Source organism: Agelaius phoeniceus, chromosome 9 (assembly GCF_051311805.1).
Source record: "Agelaius phoeniceus isolate bAgePho1 chromosome 9, bAgePho1.hap1, whole genome shotgun sequence".
NCBI lineage: Eukaryota > Metazoa > Chordata > Aves > Passeriformes > Icteridae > Agelaius > Agelaius phoeniceus.
This window is the reverse complement of record NC_135273.1, coordinates 11,907,385-11,927,084: the sequence shown is the minus strand read 5'-3', so window position 1 is coordinate 11,927,084 and position 19,700 is coordinate 11,907,385. Positions and strand designations below refer to the sequence as shown.

The following is a 19,700-nucleotide window of genomic DNA, read 5'->3' as shown; positions in this document are numbered from 1 at the left end:
CCTAAGAGTGGCTTTTCATCACATTGTATCTGGAAGAAACCTTGGTTGCCATCACTAAAGGTCCAGGAAGCATCCATTCAAAACTTAACCGTAGGACATTTTTTCTGAGTGTACAGACTAATCACAGCTGTCTAAAGGTAAGACCTAGGATCACAACAAGCATGATTCCACTGCCATACTGTTTCCTTGTCTGTGCTCACAGAAACACAATCTGGGTGGCAATGACATTGCCTCCCATATAAATACAGCTGCTTTCTGGTACTCACCTGCAGGTCCTTTAGCCCCTGGCTCTCCTGGAGGTCCAGGTATTCCTCTTGAGCCTTGTTCACCTGTAGCAAAGTAGTATGAAAATGAATCAAACAACTCTTGGACAATTCTGTCAGCAACATTTGCTGCTTTGCAACTGAAAACCAGCATTGACAGGATGTTCAGGCCTTATGATTCACAACTGTCTCTGGGCATTAGAAATGTTCAAGTGATGTGAATATTGGGCATATGAGGGAGGATTTTCCTAAAGCTAAATACAAAGATTGTTACCAAGATTACTGAAATCAAGAATGGGATCTATTTGTTTATAATTTTGGTGCAAAAATAGAACTCCTATAATCAGTAACATCCTTATAGTGTTTCAGAAAGCTAACTGGGATTGGCTGGGCTGTGCTTTTATGATGTTGACTTTTACTCCAGTATTTCAATCTACTGACCTGTCATTCCACGAGAACCCTTCTCACCCTGATCACCTGTGGTAGAAAAAAGGGACAAATTCTGTGAGATTGCTTCATTGTGAAATGTTTCCATCAGAGAACATAAAGTCTGCTTTCTGACAAGAGCACAGAAGAAAAAGCCAAAGATGGATAAGGATAAAACCCATGGACAGTATCCATATCTAAAGGAATCTAAAGAAAATTAACTACAAAAGAATACCATTGGTCAACATACCTTTGGGTCCAGGGGGTCCACTGGCTCCTTTTTCACCTGAAAGAGATATGGATGATTAACCAATGGTAGAAACAAATCATGAGGGAAAGGCATTTAATGCATCAAGAAAAATCACAAGGGAAATACAGATTCTGTGTCACCAGACAAACTCAAACTGGAAATTCTTTTCCTTTAACACAGCTCCATCCACACAACTGTTTTCCCTCTCTTAGACTGCTATATTACCTCTGTGTCTCCTGCATTTCTCAATATTTGCTAGCAATCACTGACTAATTTTTGGTTTGCCTCCCTTTTCTTCAGTCTTATGCTTTTCTTTGCTCATAGAATCAAAATGTGACATGGTCAGATCACATCTACTGCTCAGAACAGTGCTAGAAAAGCACCTCAGCTAATGCTGCTTTAATTGCCAAGAGGAAGAGAAAGTTACCTTTAGCACCTGGGAGTCCTGCTTCACCTCTAAATCCTTGTAGGCCAGGAGGACCTGCAGAAAAATGAGATGGGGGGTTTTCATTCACCCCACTCACCACTATGCATCACTGAAGCAGAAAAACTATGAGAAACTGTCACTCTGTTTTTGTTCTCCCCAGTCTCTAGATGCCACAGCAAAGTAGTACAGCACTCACCTGGAGGACCTTGTGGGCCTGGAGAACCCATCAGACCTGTAAGGAACATGGATTTTCTTTTAGTAACACCACAATTAGCAAATGATCAAATTGCTTTCAGTTTGCCCTACAGCATCTACAACCCAACAGGTGTTTAGTGGATTGGAAGCTCCCCAGCCACTAGAAGAATTTGCATTACTGGCATCCTCAAAACCAGGACAACAAATTTAGAAAACTTAGTCCTTGTGACATTGAGGAAATGTTTTCCACTTAAGTAAAGAGACCCAAGCCATCTATCTGAGCTGAGATGCTGGGATATGTGCTTCAGACCATTAGTTCACTTTTCTGGTTACTGCAGAGCAACACAAGTGAAATGGGACAGCTGGAGTGCCCATTTACTCCTAACCTCTCTGTTAAGTGTTCTCTCTCCATTTTCACATTTACCTTTTAGGCCAGTAGAACCTGGGGGTCCAGGTGGCCCTGGAGGACCTGGCTCACCAATAGCACCTGCAAAATAAGAGCATGAATAGACAAGGTAGAATAGAGCCATGGTTCCATTTTTCCATTATTCCATCTACTGTTATTCTTTCTCTGGTAAGTGTCATGAATAATCTGCTCATCAGTTCAAAACACTCAAATAGATATGCACTTTCCAAGAGAAGAATATAAGCTCTCTGGGCTTTAGCAAGATGAATTCCCCAGCTTTGATGATCTGGATAACAGGGAAGAAGATAACCTTGATAGTAAAGTGATTTTGGTTCTGTCAGACTCAGACTTGACTGTAACATCTGGGAAACCAAAGCAATCCTTGTTTACCCATTATAAGTCTGACAAAAAAAATAATCCCTAAGGACATATTAATCTGTGCTGGGAAATGTATAGATATGAAATCTGGATTTGAATAGTGAAATCAAATTTTATCACTGAGGTGTTCTATTAATCAGGACCAAACTCTTGCTTTTGTCCTTCTCTGTCTTATCCAACAACAAGACACTTGGTTCCTACCTCTGTCTCCTTTTTCTCCAAATCCAGGTGGTCCTGGTTCCCCTCGAGGCCCTGGCATCCCTTCTCTACCTCTTTGTCCCATGGGACCTTCCATGCCAGGCTCACCTACAGGAAACAAAAGCCTTGTAACACCAGGTGTCTGTGGGAGGGAGGCCTTGGGCAAAAGGATCCATGGCTGGCTCCACTGGGAAGGCAATCACACCAGCCAGGTGTCTGTACTCCTGTGCCATGTGTCAGTCAGTTGGGAATGACTCACAGCACTGACAGAGATGCTCACCCATGCTTCCCTTCTGGCCTTTTGGTCCTTCTGGTCCTGCATGCCCAATTGGACCAGGAATGCCTGGAAAGAAAACACAGTAAGTGTTCAGAGTTCTTGACTATGTACCATAAAACAATAACATGCAACTTAGGGAAATCTCAAGCCTGGAGAGATTAATTCTATGGACTAAAGAATATATTACTCATAAGGTGGCTACTTAATCTCTTTAGAAGAACACAATACATATAAAAGCACAGGAAAGCTGAACCAAGTATTAATGCAGCTGTAGGACTCTTTCAGTGCTAGACTAGAATCTTCACAAATTCAGCATGTTCAACTAAGGGGAAGTCTGGCCTAGGCTTTGCTTGTAACCAAGTCTCTGAGCTGTGTCTGTAGCTCAGCACCAAGGTATTAATCAAGTGACTTAATCTATGCTAAATATTGACTCTTCAGAGAACCACCTTGAGCTAAGTTCAAGGAATTTTGCAAGAAAATGCTGAATTTGTTCTTGCCCACAGTAATGTAAATAAATGTCCTCCCTTAAAGAGGAACTGAACTATAGCCCACCTGGGGCACCAGGAAGTCCTCGATCACCTGTAGACAGAAACAAAGAGACAGTCAGTGGGGAATAAGTTTTCTCTTTTTGTCACTTTGGCTAACCCTCATCCTCATAAAAAGAAGTTTATGTTCCTGGAATATTTACAAGTTGTAGTGTTTCAGCAATTGTCTCCCTTGTATTTATGTAAATAATTGGATCATTCACACCATGCAAAACCCTCTGGGCACTGAAGCACTCTGTGATTAAAACAGGTAGAGCCTGGCTTCAGGAATGACTTTCATCCAGGCAAAAGGAGCTTCTGAATCCAAAGCGAGATCTTCTGTTTTCTTTGACCAGAAAACAGGAGAAAAACCCCAACCTTCACAACAATATCTGAACTAACAGATAACTGGCATCAGCTTCTCCACATTCTGGAGTAACAAAAAACCATTTTCTACCCAGGTCCTATGACAGGCTGCCAATCTATCTGAGAAAGCAGGTAACTCCAGACTCACCTTTGGGACCTTGTATTCCCATGTCACCTGAGAAAAGTGAAAAAAAAAAAAAAATTGAATCAAGAGACATCCATGTCATTCATTTTGTCTTCTACAAAATTGTGCATTGCCAGAGCCAAGGAATTGGACAGGGGAAGAGAAGGACTATATGGCTGTACCTTTCTCACCACGTTCTCCTCTCTCCCCTCGGAAGTAGCCTGCAAGAGGAAGTGAAGGGGCTGTTAGAGTTCATTATACAGCAGAGTAGCTACTCTTTCAAGAACAAGGATACATCTATTTGGATTTCAGGCTACAGGCAGCACAGTATGGTTTGTGAGTTTCCTTGGTAAATTTGTTTTCACAAATACATGAAATTTCTAAAGATGGGAGAATGTTAGCTGCTCTGTTGTTCATCTCTTTCCATCATGTGCTAAACAGAAGCAAATCACCTTTCCCTTGCTAACAAAAGTAGCATGAGAAATAAGGTATGGGTTCATTTTTTGACTCTGCTCACCTCGTTCTATTTCCTTATTCAGTCTGCTCTTCACCATCAACCAGACTGACTCTTCATTTTCATATGGGAAGGTTGAGGAGAGTGAGTTACCATGAAGAAAATCTACTCTTGAAACATCCTTTTCTATTTTTGAATTCCCTTGGTTAATTGCCAGGAGGCCACCATTGATTTTTTCCAGGTCTTCCACACGAGATTTCAGCTTTCTCACTTCTTCAGCTGGAAGGTTAAAGGAAAATGCTAGGGAACATGCTGCCAGATATGCATGCTTGAAATATCCATGCTATGACAGGAACATAGCAACACTGAGTTTTGCAGAATTCTTTTTTTCTTTTTTTTCCCAGAAGGGATATCTGGAATTTAAATGACAGCTGTGGAATCTGTCAGTCTTGGAGCAGTAGACCTCAGATCTCAGGAGCTTTCCTATCCTACACACCCCAAGACTATATAACTCCTTAACAAAGACTGTATTCCTTAAGCCTTCTTTCTGTCCATTTGTAGTATCTCAGTGGCAAGTCACCATCAAGCTGAATGTTTCCCTCAGTTCTCTGGCTTGGTATCTCTGGTGCTTGGGCTTGTTCCCAGCTTAAACCCTTTGTCATTCTATACCATTCAACATTTTTTTCCTCAGTTATTTCTTACCCAGAGCAATGAGTCCAAAAAGCAATCCAAGGAGAAACAACCAGGCTAGAAGCAAACCCAGGAGCCATTTCCACCAGCTACAGCAGGAACCACAAGGACACCAGGATGGTGCTGATCCAATTGCACCTCCTGCATCACCACTTCGTATTTCTGGAAGAGGGAAGGAAGAATCTCCTGGTTAATGAAGAGTTCCTTTTCTTCAGAGTTAAGAATCTCTTACAATAAGAACATCAAGGCTTGATCCATTATACAGAGGGCTATGGAAAAAATCTTTATGCCACTCTGTGCACATGGTGAGTGCAATCCTAGTCCCTGTGGAAGATGGGAACAATATTTCCAAAGGGAATTAAAACAGGAGACAAAAACACTCAGTGCATTTTAAAATAACAGCTGGAAAACATGATCACATGGGGGTAAATTTTTTATACAGATCTGAGCCATAAATGACAGCAATAGCCAGCATGGTCTGTCTGAGCCCTCTCTCCCCCAAAAATCTGTCCCAGTAGCAGGATGCAGCTGGACTGTCAGCTATCTGATTTTCTCTAGTCGTGCAAAAATAACCCAACTGTCCACTTATCTACAATCAAATCACTGGTACCAATTTCTCTGGTAGCCTCCTGTACATTCCTTCCCTCTGATTCATTGCTCAGAGACCACTCATGTCCCTCAAGAACAACTGCTTTTTTGTGTATTGTGCTTTGGTGCTTCTTCCAATGAAAGTCTGAGTGGCATCACTTACCTGCATAAGTTTCCTTGTCCCGTTTTGGCATAGATTTCAGCCCTCCTGTTTTAACAACAGTAAAAGAGGTTTTATCAGTCTTTCTGTGCATGACAAAATTTAGAGCATGGGCTTGAAAGGGAAAGGTAGTAATGGAAGCAGAAGGAGAAAGCTGTGTTGCGTTTCCACAAGAACAAATTCTTACCATTTGCATCTGATTTTAGGCCAGTATCTGTAGCATAAGAGGAGGAAAATCCCTGCTTCTCTTTCTTCAAGGTGTCTTCTCCAAAAGATCCTGAACAGGAAGCAAATATAATTAGAAACATTACACGAGAAGTTAAACCAGGCCAATCTTCTTTCATTGGTAAAGGGGTATTTTTCTTGGGATGACACAATAGCTCTGCCTGTCTAAACCAGATCTAAGTTTTTTTTTCTCTCAAAGCTCCTGAGCTTTGTGAAATATCCCAAGGCACACTCTGGAGGTTCAAATGCAAAAGCCAGACCCAGATTTCAGCTGGCATGGTTAAGAGCTGCCTGCCTGTCAGAGGTTCTTGTATGATGTACAAGTTAGGTGCAGTGCCCTGAACATTGAACTTCTCTTATGATCAATCTCCATTTCTCTGCCCTCAAAATAACCACATGTCCTGAAAGAGGAATGTTACCTCCACTAAGCCCAGCGTTAGAAGCACTAAACACTTTGCCAGTGTCCTTTGCCATGACCAAGAGCTCCATCTCCTTTGCAGGTGCCTTCTCCTTCTCCAGCAGCAGGAACTTGCAGTCTTTGCGCAGAATGTCATCTCCCTGGGAGCTCACAACAGTTCCTCCTGCAATATTTTTGTAAAAGATTGTAGAGAGGAGATGAGTGTGGGCCATTGAGCCTGTAACTACAAGCCACATCACTTTTGTTCATAAAAACAGGTGGGCACATTGTGATTGGGGTTGCCAGTACAAAAAGAGCCCTGTAAGAGGCTGGCCACTAAAGGTAACAGGAGAGCTGTGCATGTCATTAGCTTTCTTCTGTGCATTTCACTAGCAGGGGAGGCCCTGCTGGCAGAACTGGGGAACATCTGGAATTCAATCATATGTAGAAGTGATCTGCTCAATGAGCTCTTTGCTCCTCAAGCACACTTCCTGTGGAGTCAGAGAAACTCATTCCATTACTCTAGCAGAACCTGGAGTAAACATTTGTTAGAAATGTTATCATAACTTCTGTGGTCTTTACATCTATTTTTAAGCCTTGTCTTTGGGAGTCCTTGGATTACAAGGCAAACTTGGCTTTCTTTACATACAGACAAAAAAAAAAGTAATTTATAACTCTCAGAATTGCAGAAAAGATCTGTAAAGGATGAATCCTACTGTTCAAGGACAAAGGGCTTTCCTCATTAAAAAAACATATTCTGGTCATGTGTGAGTCAACTCCTTCATTTTTGAATGGTTGAAGCTGAAACCGGTACAACTGAAAAATTATTTTTAAGAGCAACATTGCAAATGTTTTGGCTTCAAATAAAGTAAAATTTCAAATGTGTCTTCTTCTATCCAGCTTCCTGCCTGCTGAGCAGAAATAGCTCAGAATTAAACAATCCAAATTATTGTAGAGAACTGAATCAGACCAGTTCATTTGCTCATTCTTGGATTCTGACTGTTTCTTTTCAGAAAGGTACTGGTAGGAAACTTGGCTAGAGACAAGTTATGCACCTGAGTGTCACTCACTGAGTCTCTAACTCATTTTTATGATATGCTTGTACGAGGCCATGCCTAAACACCTGTGAATGACAGACTCACCTGCTGAGGCAGACCCACCAGTACTTGCCATGGTGTTGCTCTGAGAAGTGTTCTTCATCCCATATGCTGCAAAGAAGAAATTCAACAATTACAGAGATGAAGAATAACAAGGGATCTACACACACCAAAACATTTCAAAAATCTTTTCTCATTCAGTGTTCCTAGGACAGCTCAAACAACCAAGGGTTTCCCCAGCAAGCAAATTTCTAGTGCATCAGCACTGGGAGCTGTTCCTGCACATGCACAGCAGAGATGTTCCTCACTCTCCCTTCATACCACACTGTGCCACACAAGAAGAAGGTGATGAGGGGCCTCTGTCAAGATGAACCTTCTAGTCACTACAGAAAAGGTGGGAGAAGGAAGCACACATTGGTGACCCTCACACTTTCCCCAGGCTTACTTTGTTGCTGACTTGCAGAGGTTGTTGTAGCATTCTGGGTTGCAGAAGATGTTGGAGACAGATTGTTTTGAACTCCAAATACTGCAAAGAAAATAATTGCAATGAGGGTTATATGAGTCTTGCAGTGCAGGTGGCATTCTGCTAAAACCCAAACAAAACCAGTGACACAAAAATAATGACCTCTCCCAACAAATTTCACCAGCTTTCTGGAGGCACCAGAGGCCTTACAACAAAATGTTTTCTAACTTAGTTCATCTTGCTGTATTGTCATTGTTGGCTCAGGACAATAATGGTGACCATTTTAAAACATTATCTCGAGTTACATTGTGAGGTCTCAGGGCTGCATGGACATTTCTGCAGGTGGGGCAAAGAGCTGCTGACACTCAGATGAGGAACAGGAGAGAAACTGGTATATTGGTATTATTGCACTGTAGTTGTCAGTGCCAGAAATGCAGTGCTGTCAAAGTGTGAAGGGAAGTAAAATCTGACCTGTAGAGGAAGAGCTCAGGCCCGCATTCAGAGTATGATTGCTGGGAGCCAGGTTATTTGGAACACCAAAAACTGCAGAAAGAGGAAGTGAAATGTTATTACTCCTCTCAAATCATAAATCTAGCACCCAAAGGTCAATGGTCCCAGAAATTAAGAGTCAACTTGGAAATGCAACTAATGATAATGCACAGTAATTGCACAGAGGAAAAATCTTGACAATAAACCACCATTTACTGAACTGACAAAGGCAAAAAAATCCTACTTCAGACAAGAAGAGATCATATGGCAGTGAGAGAAAGTAAAGCTTTAAATACTACTCCATCATAAAGCTTCTTGTGGTTTTTCTCTGCAGCTGGGGAATGCAGAATCCCTGGCATTTAGAAATAGGCCTCACCAGGTGTAAGAACACACAAAACTTACTTATAATATTGTTAGTATATGAGCCATTCTTACAATGGGTCAGGATAATCCAATATAAGTTTGAGTCTAAACTAGTTTTTTTAGGGAATGTGAGCTTGATCTCTTTTATAAAGATGACATCAAAATTTAATGACAGTCAGAGAGCCAGGACAATAAATCTCACAAAGAAGGATTTTGAGATAGATTCAGTGTAGAAGCAGAGAGCACCAAATTACAGAAAACCAGAGAAAATTCAAGCACATCCCTTACCATTTTGATTATTCCATCATTTTAGTTCGTGCTGTGCAAAAAAAAACTGCTTTTGACCCAGTTTCAGGATAGTTCCATCCTTCAAACCTGGGCAATCTACGGAGCATACCTGATCCTGTAGAGTGAGACATGGCATTGATCAAGGAAGAGCTGTTATGGTATCCACCAAGGGAAGACCCAGCAGGCAGAGTGGAGGACCACATGTATGAAGGGAGGGCAGTATTCAGTATGGTTGTGTCATATGTCCCTGACACTGCAAAAACCAAGCAGACAGAAGTGGTTTTCAACAAGGCCAGGCTTGTGGCTTAGCATACACTGAAGGTTTATAGGGCAAACAACTTACATTTCAATTACCCTTGTAGAGTCATCCCAATGACTCCAGGTTAGCATGGCATAACTGACCTCAAATGTCAGCTGATTACAAACTTTAACCAATGGAATATAGATTGACCGAATAGCATGATCATTCACGAAACACCTTGAAGAAATTTCATTGCTCATAGATGGTATGGTACCAGAATAAACCACCCCAGTCTGCCATTCCATTAATAAATCACCCTGGGCCACGGGATGTATGGCATTTGCTTCTCACATATGTCTCCGATTGGTTAACTAGTGCACTGGACTAAAATTCTGTTTTAGATAGGATTGGAGCTCTGAGTAAGACAGAGACAGATATTGTTTTTAGATACTTATGGAAGACAATGGAGTCAATGTCAATACCACTTCCTCAAGCCCTGTTGTGAGGGAGGTGTATAAATAAGTAAAATAGGTTGTAGTATTTTAAATACCACTTCAGTTATAGAATCACAGAATCACAGAATGGTTTGGGATTAAAGGGACCTCAAAGATAATCTAGTTCCAACCTCCTGCTATAGGTAGGAACACCTTGCACTAGACCAAGTTGTTGAAAGTCTTATCCATTCTGGCCTGGAACACTTCCAGGGATGGGCCGTCCACGACCTCTCTGGGCAACCTGTGCCAGTGCCTCACCACTCTCAAAGAATTTCTTCGTAACATCTGATCAAAGCCTCCCTCTTTCAGTTTGAAGCCATTCCCCCTTGTCTTCTCATACAGTTCCTGATGAGTTATTATGAAAGGGAATGGCTAATAAATCACTCACTGAAATGTTGTCTCCAGTCCTATCTCTGTCTCACTTGGAGATAAGAGATCAAATCACTCTCAGACACATTTGCTTAGAGCTCTTATCTCTGCTAGAAATACCTCTGAATTGAAACTGGTGGCAGAAAGAATGGACTCATTTATTTGGAAATTAGACTAATCACTAGAAAGATACCCAAGATGGCTCTTGTTACAGCAATACCTGGACAGTTTTTCAGCATTCTGACCCTTTTTCTGTACAGGAACACCACTGGATGTTCTTAACAACTGAGTACTTTTTATGGCAAATGCGGTTTGGAATGACTGCAATTTGCTAATGCCAAGTACCTGACTGAGAGCTCTCAGTGACCATCTTTGTCTCCACCACGGCCTTTTTTGGTATCGGGAGGGTACCGGAGGATGACCGAGTAGGGCTGCAGCTGGCAGATCGACTTCCTTTCAGCAAACGTTTCACATCATCCAACTCCGTCCCTAGCAGGAAAAGCAAGTGTCCAGAGTCACCCAAAAGCCAGCGTTTCATTGATCTGTAATCTTGTCTGGATCTAAATAATTCAGTGGAATTTATCTGCATGTCTATGAAGTTGTTACTTTCTGGGGGGGCCACTTAATGACAAAGCTCTAGAGGATGTTTCTGGGACTAAGTACCATTTTACATATTTGCAAGAGCACCACCTAACCCACAGCATGCTTCCTTGTCCAGAAAGGGGACGCAAATTAATGTTTTTAACAGGAAAAGACATAACCCTAGCAGCAACACCCTCTACCTTACCCCTAATACCCCTGGAATAACTTACATCTGCCAGAGGGAGACGCACTCTGCAGTCGGACTCGTATTTCACTCTCTGGGAAGATAAAAAGCAGATCATGAATATGAAGAGAGATTCATTTGTGCCCTGGGCTGGGAATGAAACCTTAGGCTGAAGTGAATTCCTGCCTTCTTGCTGTCTGTGTTCCACTTTGCTGTCTGACTGCTTAATCTGAGCAGTACTCACCGCCCATGCAAATTGGTAGCAAATGGGCTTGGGCGACTTTTTGTTTTGGGGTCAAATTTTGTTGCTTTAAATTTCAGGGAATTATATTTCACTCATTTATGGCCTCTGATTAAGTCAATAATGCTGCTACTGTCAGATATACAGAAGGTCTAATTATGCAGTCCTCAATCACACTGATGTTTCCACTCATCACAAATATTATTTTTATTTTCCCTCTGAACAAAAAAAATTAGAGAGCCAAAAGAAGTTTGCTAAATACACAAATTCCCTACTACTTCTTGGGTACAACTGACATCTCTACAGTGGGCTGTATGATTCACCTCATGCTACTTACTGACTTCTCTTTTGGCTCACTGAATGTAACCAGCCCAGTTTTCAGCCAGCATTCTCACCAGGTACTCAATGCTATTACCTTACTTTTACTGGACCTTTACTGTCCAGCACAAGAAACTACACAGTTAATGTGATTTGGCTGGGGTAAGCCTTTAAACTTGCCTCCCACAAGCAAAGTGGTCAGCCAGAACATGTGATACATGCCCCTCATGATGAAATCTGACAGTGCATGCACTAGAAAAGAAATAGTATCTTGGCATTCATGTGGAGAAGATGATGAATTGGAATTATTTTCTGAAGTAATATGAGACGCTGGACCAGATTCTCTGGTGTCTACTTTATTATGCATGGCCTAGTTCTGCTGGGAGTTCAGGTATGTAGTGAAGAGACTGTGACGATCTGAGGCAGAATCACTGGGAATGTGAAACTCTCCAAGAGGACTGTGCAAGACCATGCTGTGATTTATACCCACTGCTAAAATTAACTTGAATAAAGTGACATTATAGTTTCCTCTTCAAGCAACTGGAAACAGATACTACGTTCTTGGAGACCAAGATAATCCTTCTTTCCCCAACACTGTTAATAAATTATTAGAAGAGCTGAATGATTTAAACAATGCAGAGTTTCACAGTGAGCTGGCTACAGACTACACTAAGTCTGCAATTTCCTCACCATCTCTTTACTATCAGCACGAGATTATTTCAGGGTATGGCTTTATGGTTTACAAGACAGACCACAGTAGGAGAAGCATGAATGCAATTACTGTAAATATGTCAGAGGCTGGTCCCAGAGCACGGATGGACTAAGGTTACTGTAGTGAACAGACAACATGGAAGACTATGTTCTCAAATATCCAGGGTTCCAAGAATATCTTCCTTTCTGACACAGTCTGAACTACCATGACGTTCACTAAGGTCAATTTTTACACCAAACTTGTTTAAACAACTGCCTCCAGATTAATGGTTCACATCTGAAGTGGTGCAGATCCATGTACCTCATCTGACTGCTCTACACTTAAACTGGTGGATTCCAGCTCAAGAATAGGTCTATTTAACACACCTGAATTATGCTGAACTGAAAAAAGGAGGCTTCTCAAAGAACATCATCACTCACCTCGACTTTGGCTTCTCCCTCTCGTAGAGGCAGATGCTGTGAACAGTAATGAGAGAAAAGCTGTATTAGTCTTTACTGCCTGTGACACCTCTGAAAATCAGCACACTGATCTTGCTCAGTGTGCTTATATTCAGTTCAGGGAGAACTGAACCATTAAGAGATTTTATCAGGCCCTCTTTAGACCATAAGGTATTTTAAAGAATCAGCAGCACCTTTAGCCTTTCTGGACCAGATGCTGTTTCTTTTCATACAGAGAAATGTTGTTTGTAGAGATGTCACATTTCAAATGGTCAAAAGGAAGTTAAGAGGCCTGTTGAACCCACTGACCAATGCTGGATATTGTGAACCCTGCCTCCTCTATGAGCCAAAAGGTGACCTGATCATAATGTTTCACTACCTTCACTGAGTAAAATCAGCAGCTCAGAGTTTGGACAGGGCAAGACAATACCTGCTGACAATGTTTAAGTGTAAATATATCACTTGATAGCCACTTCATTTTTCCATATGAACTTGATGAAGTCTAGAAATGAGCTACTGGAAAAGTATATCCAGCAATGACTCAAAATCCTAAGAGTCTGGACTTTCTTGCTTTCAGCTGTTCTCTGAGCTATTCCAGAAGGGTAAGGGAATGCTATGAAGTATCCCACATCTGTGTTCTCCTGTCCATGTCCTATATCATACAGGGAGCATCACAAAAGCAGCTGAGAGTAGCAGATACACAGTATCCACTATCTGTTTGAATATGATCAGCTAGAGACCTGACTTTCAGCTGTTAATGTAAATCCCAAATAACTCCTCTGAAGAAGCTGCAAGATGGCCCAGTACAGAGGTAGCATAGGTAGAGCAGGACACAGAAATGTGCAAAAAGCCTTTATGGTCATCAACTCACATGACCTTGCCATAACCTTCTGAGGAGCAACTCTAAAACGGACGTACCAAAATCTTTTCTGGGAAACTCAGGAGAAGAGTTGGCACTGGAGCTCCCTGCAAAGAACAGAAAAAATGTTCATTAATACTTTGTACAAGATCATTAAAAGCTTTCAAAACATGTCTTCCTGGCAACTATTTAATCTCAGTGGGCAGAAAACATTTCCATTTAAAAAAGGAGCTATTCAGGTTTCACATGAAAGAGCTGCTATCATCTTTCAACAAGTATATGCCACAACTCCTTTTAGGAATAAGCATTACTCTTAGGATAAATAGGACTTAATGATTAAATTGTGTCTCTGATGGTTTATTTCCTAGGAAAACCACAATGGGATTGGGGACAATTCTGCACTAATGTGACCTCAGAGTGCACTGCACATTGCCTCCCTTCTATGGCACGTTCTGTGATACCTTCATATGTTGCATGGCGGTTGACATAGGTTTTTCTTTCAAATGTTGAGCCAGGTGATTTGGTGAGAGTAGAGCTGGGAGACTGGGCTTGTCTGTAGCTGGAGGATGATGATGCTGAATTCAATCTACTACTTCCACCTATGGTCAAAACAAAACACCCTCAGCAAATGGAAGAGAAGTCCTGGCAGTAGACTCTAGATGCCCTGGGTGCTTTATGTTACTATCTTCTGAGCTGGACAAACTTGCACTGGGGTTTCACAACTAGAGATGGACAAGAACAATATCAGGGTCTAACTCTGGCTGTCCTCAGCAGAGAGGTTTGGTTATCACTGTGTATAACTGTGTATTTATTTCAAAACAAATCTTGTCAATGATTTGTATGAAACCAGGTTCTGGCCTAGGGTAATAGTGAACCATCTCCCCTGCAGGAGACAAATTTAGCAGGAACAAATTTAGCTCTGGATGATGCTGAGTTTTGCTAAGGATATGGATTCATTTGTTAACTCAAGTGTTACATGACATAGGCTACAAAAACTGGGAGACTGTTAAACCAAACTCAAAGTGCTGAAGGATGCAGTTTATGAGATAATGGAAAGCAGAGATGAGTCCCTTAAAGCAGCTATCCACACTCCCACATAATCCACTTTCTGGAGAAGTGATTGAGGTGTGTGTCAGGCCCAAGACAGTCTGGACATTATTAGTAGCTTTTATATGTAGACAGAAGAAACAATTTCCCTCCAAATTCACATCAGTGCTGTGGAGAAGGAACTGAGGCAAGCCATAATTACTGTGTTCATACTCTTGCACAAAATCTAATGCTGGAGTATGATCAGGGTGCAGCACTGAAAGGGAAAGGGAGCTCTGTGATAAACTGCAATCTATCTGTGCTGATCAGCAGGATCAGACTGGATATTGTTTACCCATCCCTACAAAAAGTGTGTTCTTTTCATCTCAACAGGGTTTTCATGCCAACTTCCCCTCTAAGAGGACCTATTTTGTTCTGTAACTTTTCCATTTAATTCAGCAGAAAGAACTACTGTGCCAAGTAGGCCTCTGTTAGAGGCATTCTGCAAGAAAATGGGAAAGAAGAGACTACAGCATGCTCTCTGAAACTTCAAGAGCTCAGTATCTCTGAAGTTCAGGTTATTTTCTCTTTTTCTACATACTGAAAAAAAGAAGATGGTAATCCTGCATGGTCCTCTGAGTTTGAAGAACTGGATTCAGTTCTCACATTGATGCCAGTCCAGACAATTAGACCAACATCTGCAGTGGAGTTACTTCACTTGTGCCCTGAGGCAAAGTGATTCCACACTCTGGCCTTTAACTGGCATGCAGGTGTCTGTCAGATCTCTTTGGTATGGCTAACTCTCCTCTTGAGCTTCCAAAGTGCACTTCACTCCCTTTGGTTTGTCAGCTCTGTTGGAGCATAGAGAATGTTTTCAGAGAGCTGTACAGTCAGTCCCACTGGGGACAGAGAAGTGTGCCAGGTACCTGGCTAGGAAGCTTAGTCTTTAGAAGCCTTTGCTATGACAATCTAACAGCTGTGCAAAGAATGCTGTTAAAGAAATAATTTTACAGAGTAGGCAGCACACAATGATTTAGCACATCCAGAAAATCTGGTAAAGTGCTTGAAGTGCTAAAGCCATGGGCACACAAACATAAGAAAACATTTTCTAGGAATTTCTTTAATAATATTCTACCCTCAGCAAGATCAACAAAAAAGATTAATCAAAACTGTCTTTAGAACAAAAATAGTCAGAAAGACTATGACTTGGAAAAACTGAAAGAAGGGAAATTCAGTTTCTGAATGATTTCTTAAAAACAGTAGGAATGATATTTTTTGTTGTTGTTCTCCTGAAATTAAGTTTTCCCTGTGGAAAATAGGATTTTGTCATTTACTCACACATTCTCAAACCCACCTTTAGGGAAGGAATATCTTTGCTTTGTGTATGCATTTGGCACTTCTACTTTCATAACTCCTGTTTTCCTTGCCCCTGGCTCACCCTACTTCCCTGCCTTGAATCTCTCCTCAGCCCATTTCTGCTGCCTTTGCTCTCTGTTTCCCACTGGGCAATGCTTTCCCTCCTTACCTGAAGTCACATAGCTGCTTCCATGGGTGTACGACCGCTTTTCCACTCCACTCCCTCCAGTGTGGGATGATGTTTTGAGCCCACTGCTGCTCCCTCCTTCTGAAAGAGATGAGCACAAAATGAGACATTCTCTCCAGGCAGGAGATAGGAAGAGCAAGGACACTGCAAGAGAAGGCAGGAGGGACCCAAAGTTGTCCATACACTCAGTTACAAGTACAGCTTCATATCTGGTGAGAGATCACTTTTGGTCCTTGTTCCCAACAGACAATCACCACTGAAGACCCTATATTAGACTTAAATCTTTGCAGAGTCTGGTCTTCTAGCCTTAGTAGACTATGTGGCTTTGTTTCTGACAACCAGACAGGTCCTCAAATACTACTCCTCTCCAGTAACAAGTGTTTTGGGAGAAAGGCATTTCTGAAAATTGCATTCCTTTGGGTGCAGATCTTTATGCACTGAGATCTGCTGCAGCCAGGGATTTATGGAAATAATGCAGACAAATAAAACAGCATGAATAACAGAACACCAGGCAGATGCAATGCAATGATTGAGAATTACTTACTGGGTGGCAGGGATGTCAGTCTTGTGGTTACAGTCTCTGTAATAACTGAGAGAAGAAAGGGTGCAGAATTAATGGCATGTTAATATAGCCAAACTGGATCAATGTTCTACCTATTCTCCATGCAAAAGCATGACTTGTTCAAAGAAGATTGACTCATTTAAATAAAAGTCCCTTAAGACAACACTGCCTGGGGCTGTAGCTGTAGGCTCATTATCACACTATGCTATGTTTCTTTGCTGGTCTTTCTAGCTCTGAATAAGAACATTACTGCCATGAAAGATTTTTTTTCTGTACAAGATCCCTATAAAATTTCTGGGCACTTCTGAACCACAGTCAGTGCTGTAACAGCAAAGCCCATGGGAGCAGCTTCCTACTTGTTAATTCTCATAAGGTCAGTAGAAAATTAACCCGTTTTACACAAAGCCACCCAACAATTTCTAGGCCACCCAGGGCATTGATACCAGAGGTAGGAGCAGCCTCCCAGTGTCTGCACTATGGGTTAGAAATGCTACCACAGGGAAATCATCTGGTTAAACAATCAGGTCATGATACACATCTCTAAATGTCTGATCTTGGCCCATTCCATTCCTTATTCTGACTTCAACACAGACTCCAGGGCCAGGAGCAGAATTTAGTTCTGGACGTCTGGTCAGCTTTTAATCCCTTACAGAAATGGCCTTTGACTTCTGGGATTTTTTGGGTGTGATATAAAAATTAAAAATCTCCTCCTTACGTCTTTCAGTAACTTCTGATCCATCTTGCCTCGTTTTCTTTGTTACAGAATCCATATCATTGCCACCTGCAAGGAAAACAGAGGGACTGCACTCAGAGCTCTGTGAAGAGTAAGAAACCACAACAGCTCCCCACAAATCCCACCACTTTGCTCACTTTGGATGGGGACTAGACTGCTTGGAAGATGTCTGTGCCTGGGAGTTTACAGAGCCCTTCCAGAGCCATGTGACTACTACAGATGGACTGCCACCTACAACACTGGATGCTGCACAAGGCAGCAGAGCTGAAACACCAGGAAGGGCTGTAAAGCCAACAGGTGAGATAGAGGCAGTTGAAGTAAATCCACTCAGTGATGGAGTTTAGACCTGGATTTATAACCAGACTACACTATATTGTGGTCTCCAGCTGTGCCCCTACAAAGGTTTGATGAAAACCAGTGGATCAAAACACTACTCCCACACATCTGTTCTGGGCAAGACTCAACAGTGCAGGATTAACTGAGCAGGCAAAGCTGCAGGAGTAAACTCCCTGCACCCTGCCAGTACTGCCAGAAAAACCTCAGCAGAAATACTGCTGCTCTGCTAACAGTAATAGTGCATTAATAGTACAGTAATAGTGCAGAGCAGAAAAAACACCAGAGGTACCTTTGAACTACCTATTTTTGGCAGCAAGAAATTTAAGGTAGGAAGTGCTTTACCTTATTTTACAGGTAGTGCAGCAACAGTTTGGAGACCCTGTCTGTGCCTTTGGAATCTTATCTACTTTAATGCCAGCTCAGGTCAGTCTACACAATGCTGGAATTGATGCTGTGAATGCTGTGTACATTCTTTTTCATTACTTGGATCCCTCTCTAGTCAAAATTATAATCTCTACCCAAGGTCTGACTGTCTGCCAAGGCAGGAATACCACAAAAAAAACATGATTGTGAAAAAGAGACATCATCTAGAAGAGAAAACACTTCTGTCAGAAGGAACCACGCAATTGCTCACTCCTAGTCTTCCTAAGATAACATTTCATCTTGTGCAGTCACAAACAATGAGAAGGAAGATATTTTAATTTACACACAAGCCCACCATAGGCCAAAGCTCTTCACTGGATTTGAAGTCCTGTCCTTTAAACTGAAGGCCCAGCTGTACCAAAATGAACACATTTAAGATGCTGAGTCTAAAAAAAACTTGGGGCAAAATCCCTTCCAAGTTTTAAAGCCCAACTTGATGCAGAACCCTAGATCATGTCCTCCACTTCTGTTAAATTTGAGTTTGATCCTTATGATTCCTTTTAGTCTTCTGTGAACTGCAGCCCCCTTGATGTTACACTTGTACTGCCCAAGCATAAACACTGACACAAGGCAAGATGCAGCAGAGAATCTGCAGGAATATTCAACATTCAGATTAATTCTGCCCTTAACCAGCTCCTGCTATTCCCAGAGTTGCACAGGAACAATTTGAGTGGAGAAGGCACAGTGCCAGGCAAGCCACTTTACCCCCATGACAGACTCATCAGCACTTTGCAGAGAACACCACAGTGCCCACAGCCCTCACACTGCACTGCTGACCCTGAGCTTGTCTGACAGCTCTGTAAGTGGAGCTCCTGAGGCCACATCCAAGTCCTGACACAACCTGGTGGCAGCAGATGCTGTTCAACCCTTACAATGCTTGCTAACATGAGGGATTTCCAAGGGATTCTCCAGGGTGTTGATCCCAACACACAAGCAAGGCTTCAGCTACATGCATTAGGAGAGTTCCTCCTCCAGCAGGGTAACAGTCCCCTGCAACAGAAGGGTTTCTGGTCATTCACTCCAGGAAAAGGCATTATCTCTGCAACTCTTCCTTACTGCATCAACAGTGGAGGCATCTTTCAAGCTTCCTCCCTAAAAAGAGATGCTGGAAGCTGCTGTCTAGATGTCAGCACTGCTGGCTTAATCAGTGTTTTTGGCAAGGAGCACAAATTGTAGTTGGAAACTGCTTTCCTACTGCTTTTTAGAACTCCACTTTCTCTCTGCCTTTGGGAGGTGGTGCTGGTTATGGGTGCTGGAAGAGGCTAGCACGACCATGGAGCGAATGCATCTTCTGCATCTTTTGCATCTTTGCCCTCTCTTGAGAAAGGGAAGTATCTTGCTGTGATATCAATTATGAAAAAAAAGAAAAGGGTAAAGTCCATCTTTGGAGCCATGCATGCCACAGTCCAGCCCCAGCACACAGTGCCTTTGCATGTGTGCTTGGCACATGGATGCCAGCAGACTGACTGTGCTCCATTTCCATTACCTGCCAGGCCTGACTCATCTCCCAGGCTCCTATCTGGAGTCACAAAGGCATAGCTGTGGGCTATGTCTGTGGCACAGCAACAGCGCTGTTGAATCAGAGAAGTCAT

At 42.2% G+C, this 19,700-nt stretch overlaps 1 protein-coding gene across 1 annotated transcript in view; it reads right to left on the bottom strand.

Annotated features, from left to right (window-relative positions):
- COL17A1 (collagen type XVII alpha 1 chain) overlaps positions 1-19,700 on the bottom strand; it is a 35,085-nt gene extending 15,385 nt beyond the window's left edge. The window contains exons 1-28 of the mRNA XM_077183564.1: positions 19,595-19,700; positions 17,332-17,397; positions 16,037-16,135; positions 13,947-14,084; positions 13,545-13,592; positions 12,609-12,644; positions 10,965-11,012; positions 10,498-10,641; positions 9,158-9,301; positions 8,380-8,451; positions 7,891-7,971; positions 7,491-7,556; positions 6,371-6,532; positions 5,914-6,003; positions 5,730-5,774; positions 4,991-5,140; positions 4,352-4,567; positions 4,017-4,055; positions 3,859-3,885; positions 3,373-3,399; positions 2,824-2,886; positions 2,547-2,651; positions 1,986-2,048; positions 1,563-1,598; positions 1,367-1,420; positions 940-975; positions 705-740; positions 267-329 (exon numbers count right to left, since the gene is read on the bottom strand). Coding sequence (XP_077039679.1) covers positions 267-329; positions 705-740; positions 940-975; positions 1,367-1,420; positions 1,563-1,598; positions 1,986-2,048; positions 2,547-2,651; positions 2,824-2,886; positions 3,373-3,399; positions 3,859-3,885; positions 4,017-4,055; positions 4,352-4,567; positions 4,991-5,140; positions 5,730-5,774; positions 5,914-6,003; positions 6,371-6,532; positions 7,491-7,556; positions 7,891-7,971; positions 8,380-8,451; positions 9,158-9,301; positions 10,498-10,641; positions 10,965-11,012; positions 12,609-12,644; positions 13,545-13,592; positions 13,947-14,084; positions 16,037-16,135; positions 17,332-17,397; positions 19,595-19,700 — 2,260 coding nt within the window. The remainder of the gene's footprint in view (positions 1-266; positions 330-704; positions 741-939; positions 976-1,366; positions 1,421-1,562; positions 1,599-1,985; positions 2,049-2,546; positions 2,652-2,823; positions 2,887-3,372; positions 3,400-3,858; positions 3,886-4,016; positions 4,056-4,351; positions 4,568-4,990; positions 5,141-5,729; positions 5,775-5,913; positions 6,004-6,370; positions 6,533-7,490; positions 7,557-7,890; positions 7,972-8,379; positions 8,452-9,157; positions 9,302-10,497; positions 10,642-10,964; positions 11,013-12,608; positions 12,645-13,544; positions 13,593-13,946; positions 14,085-16,036; positions 16,136-17,331; positions 17,398-19,594) is intronic.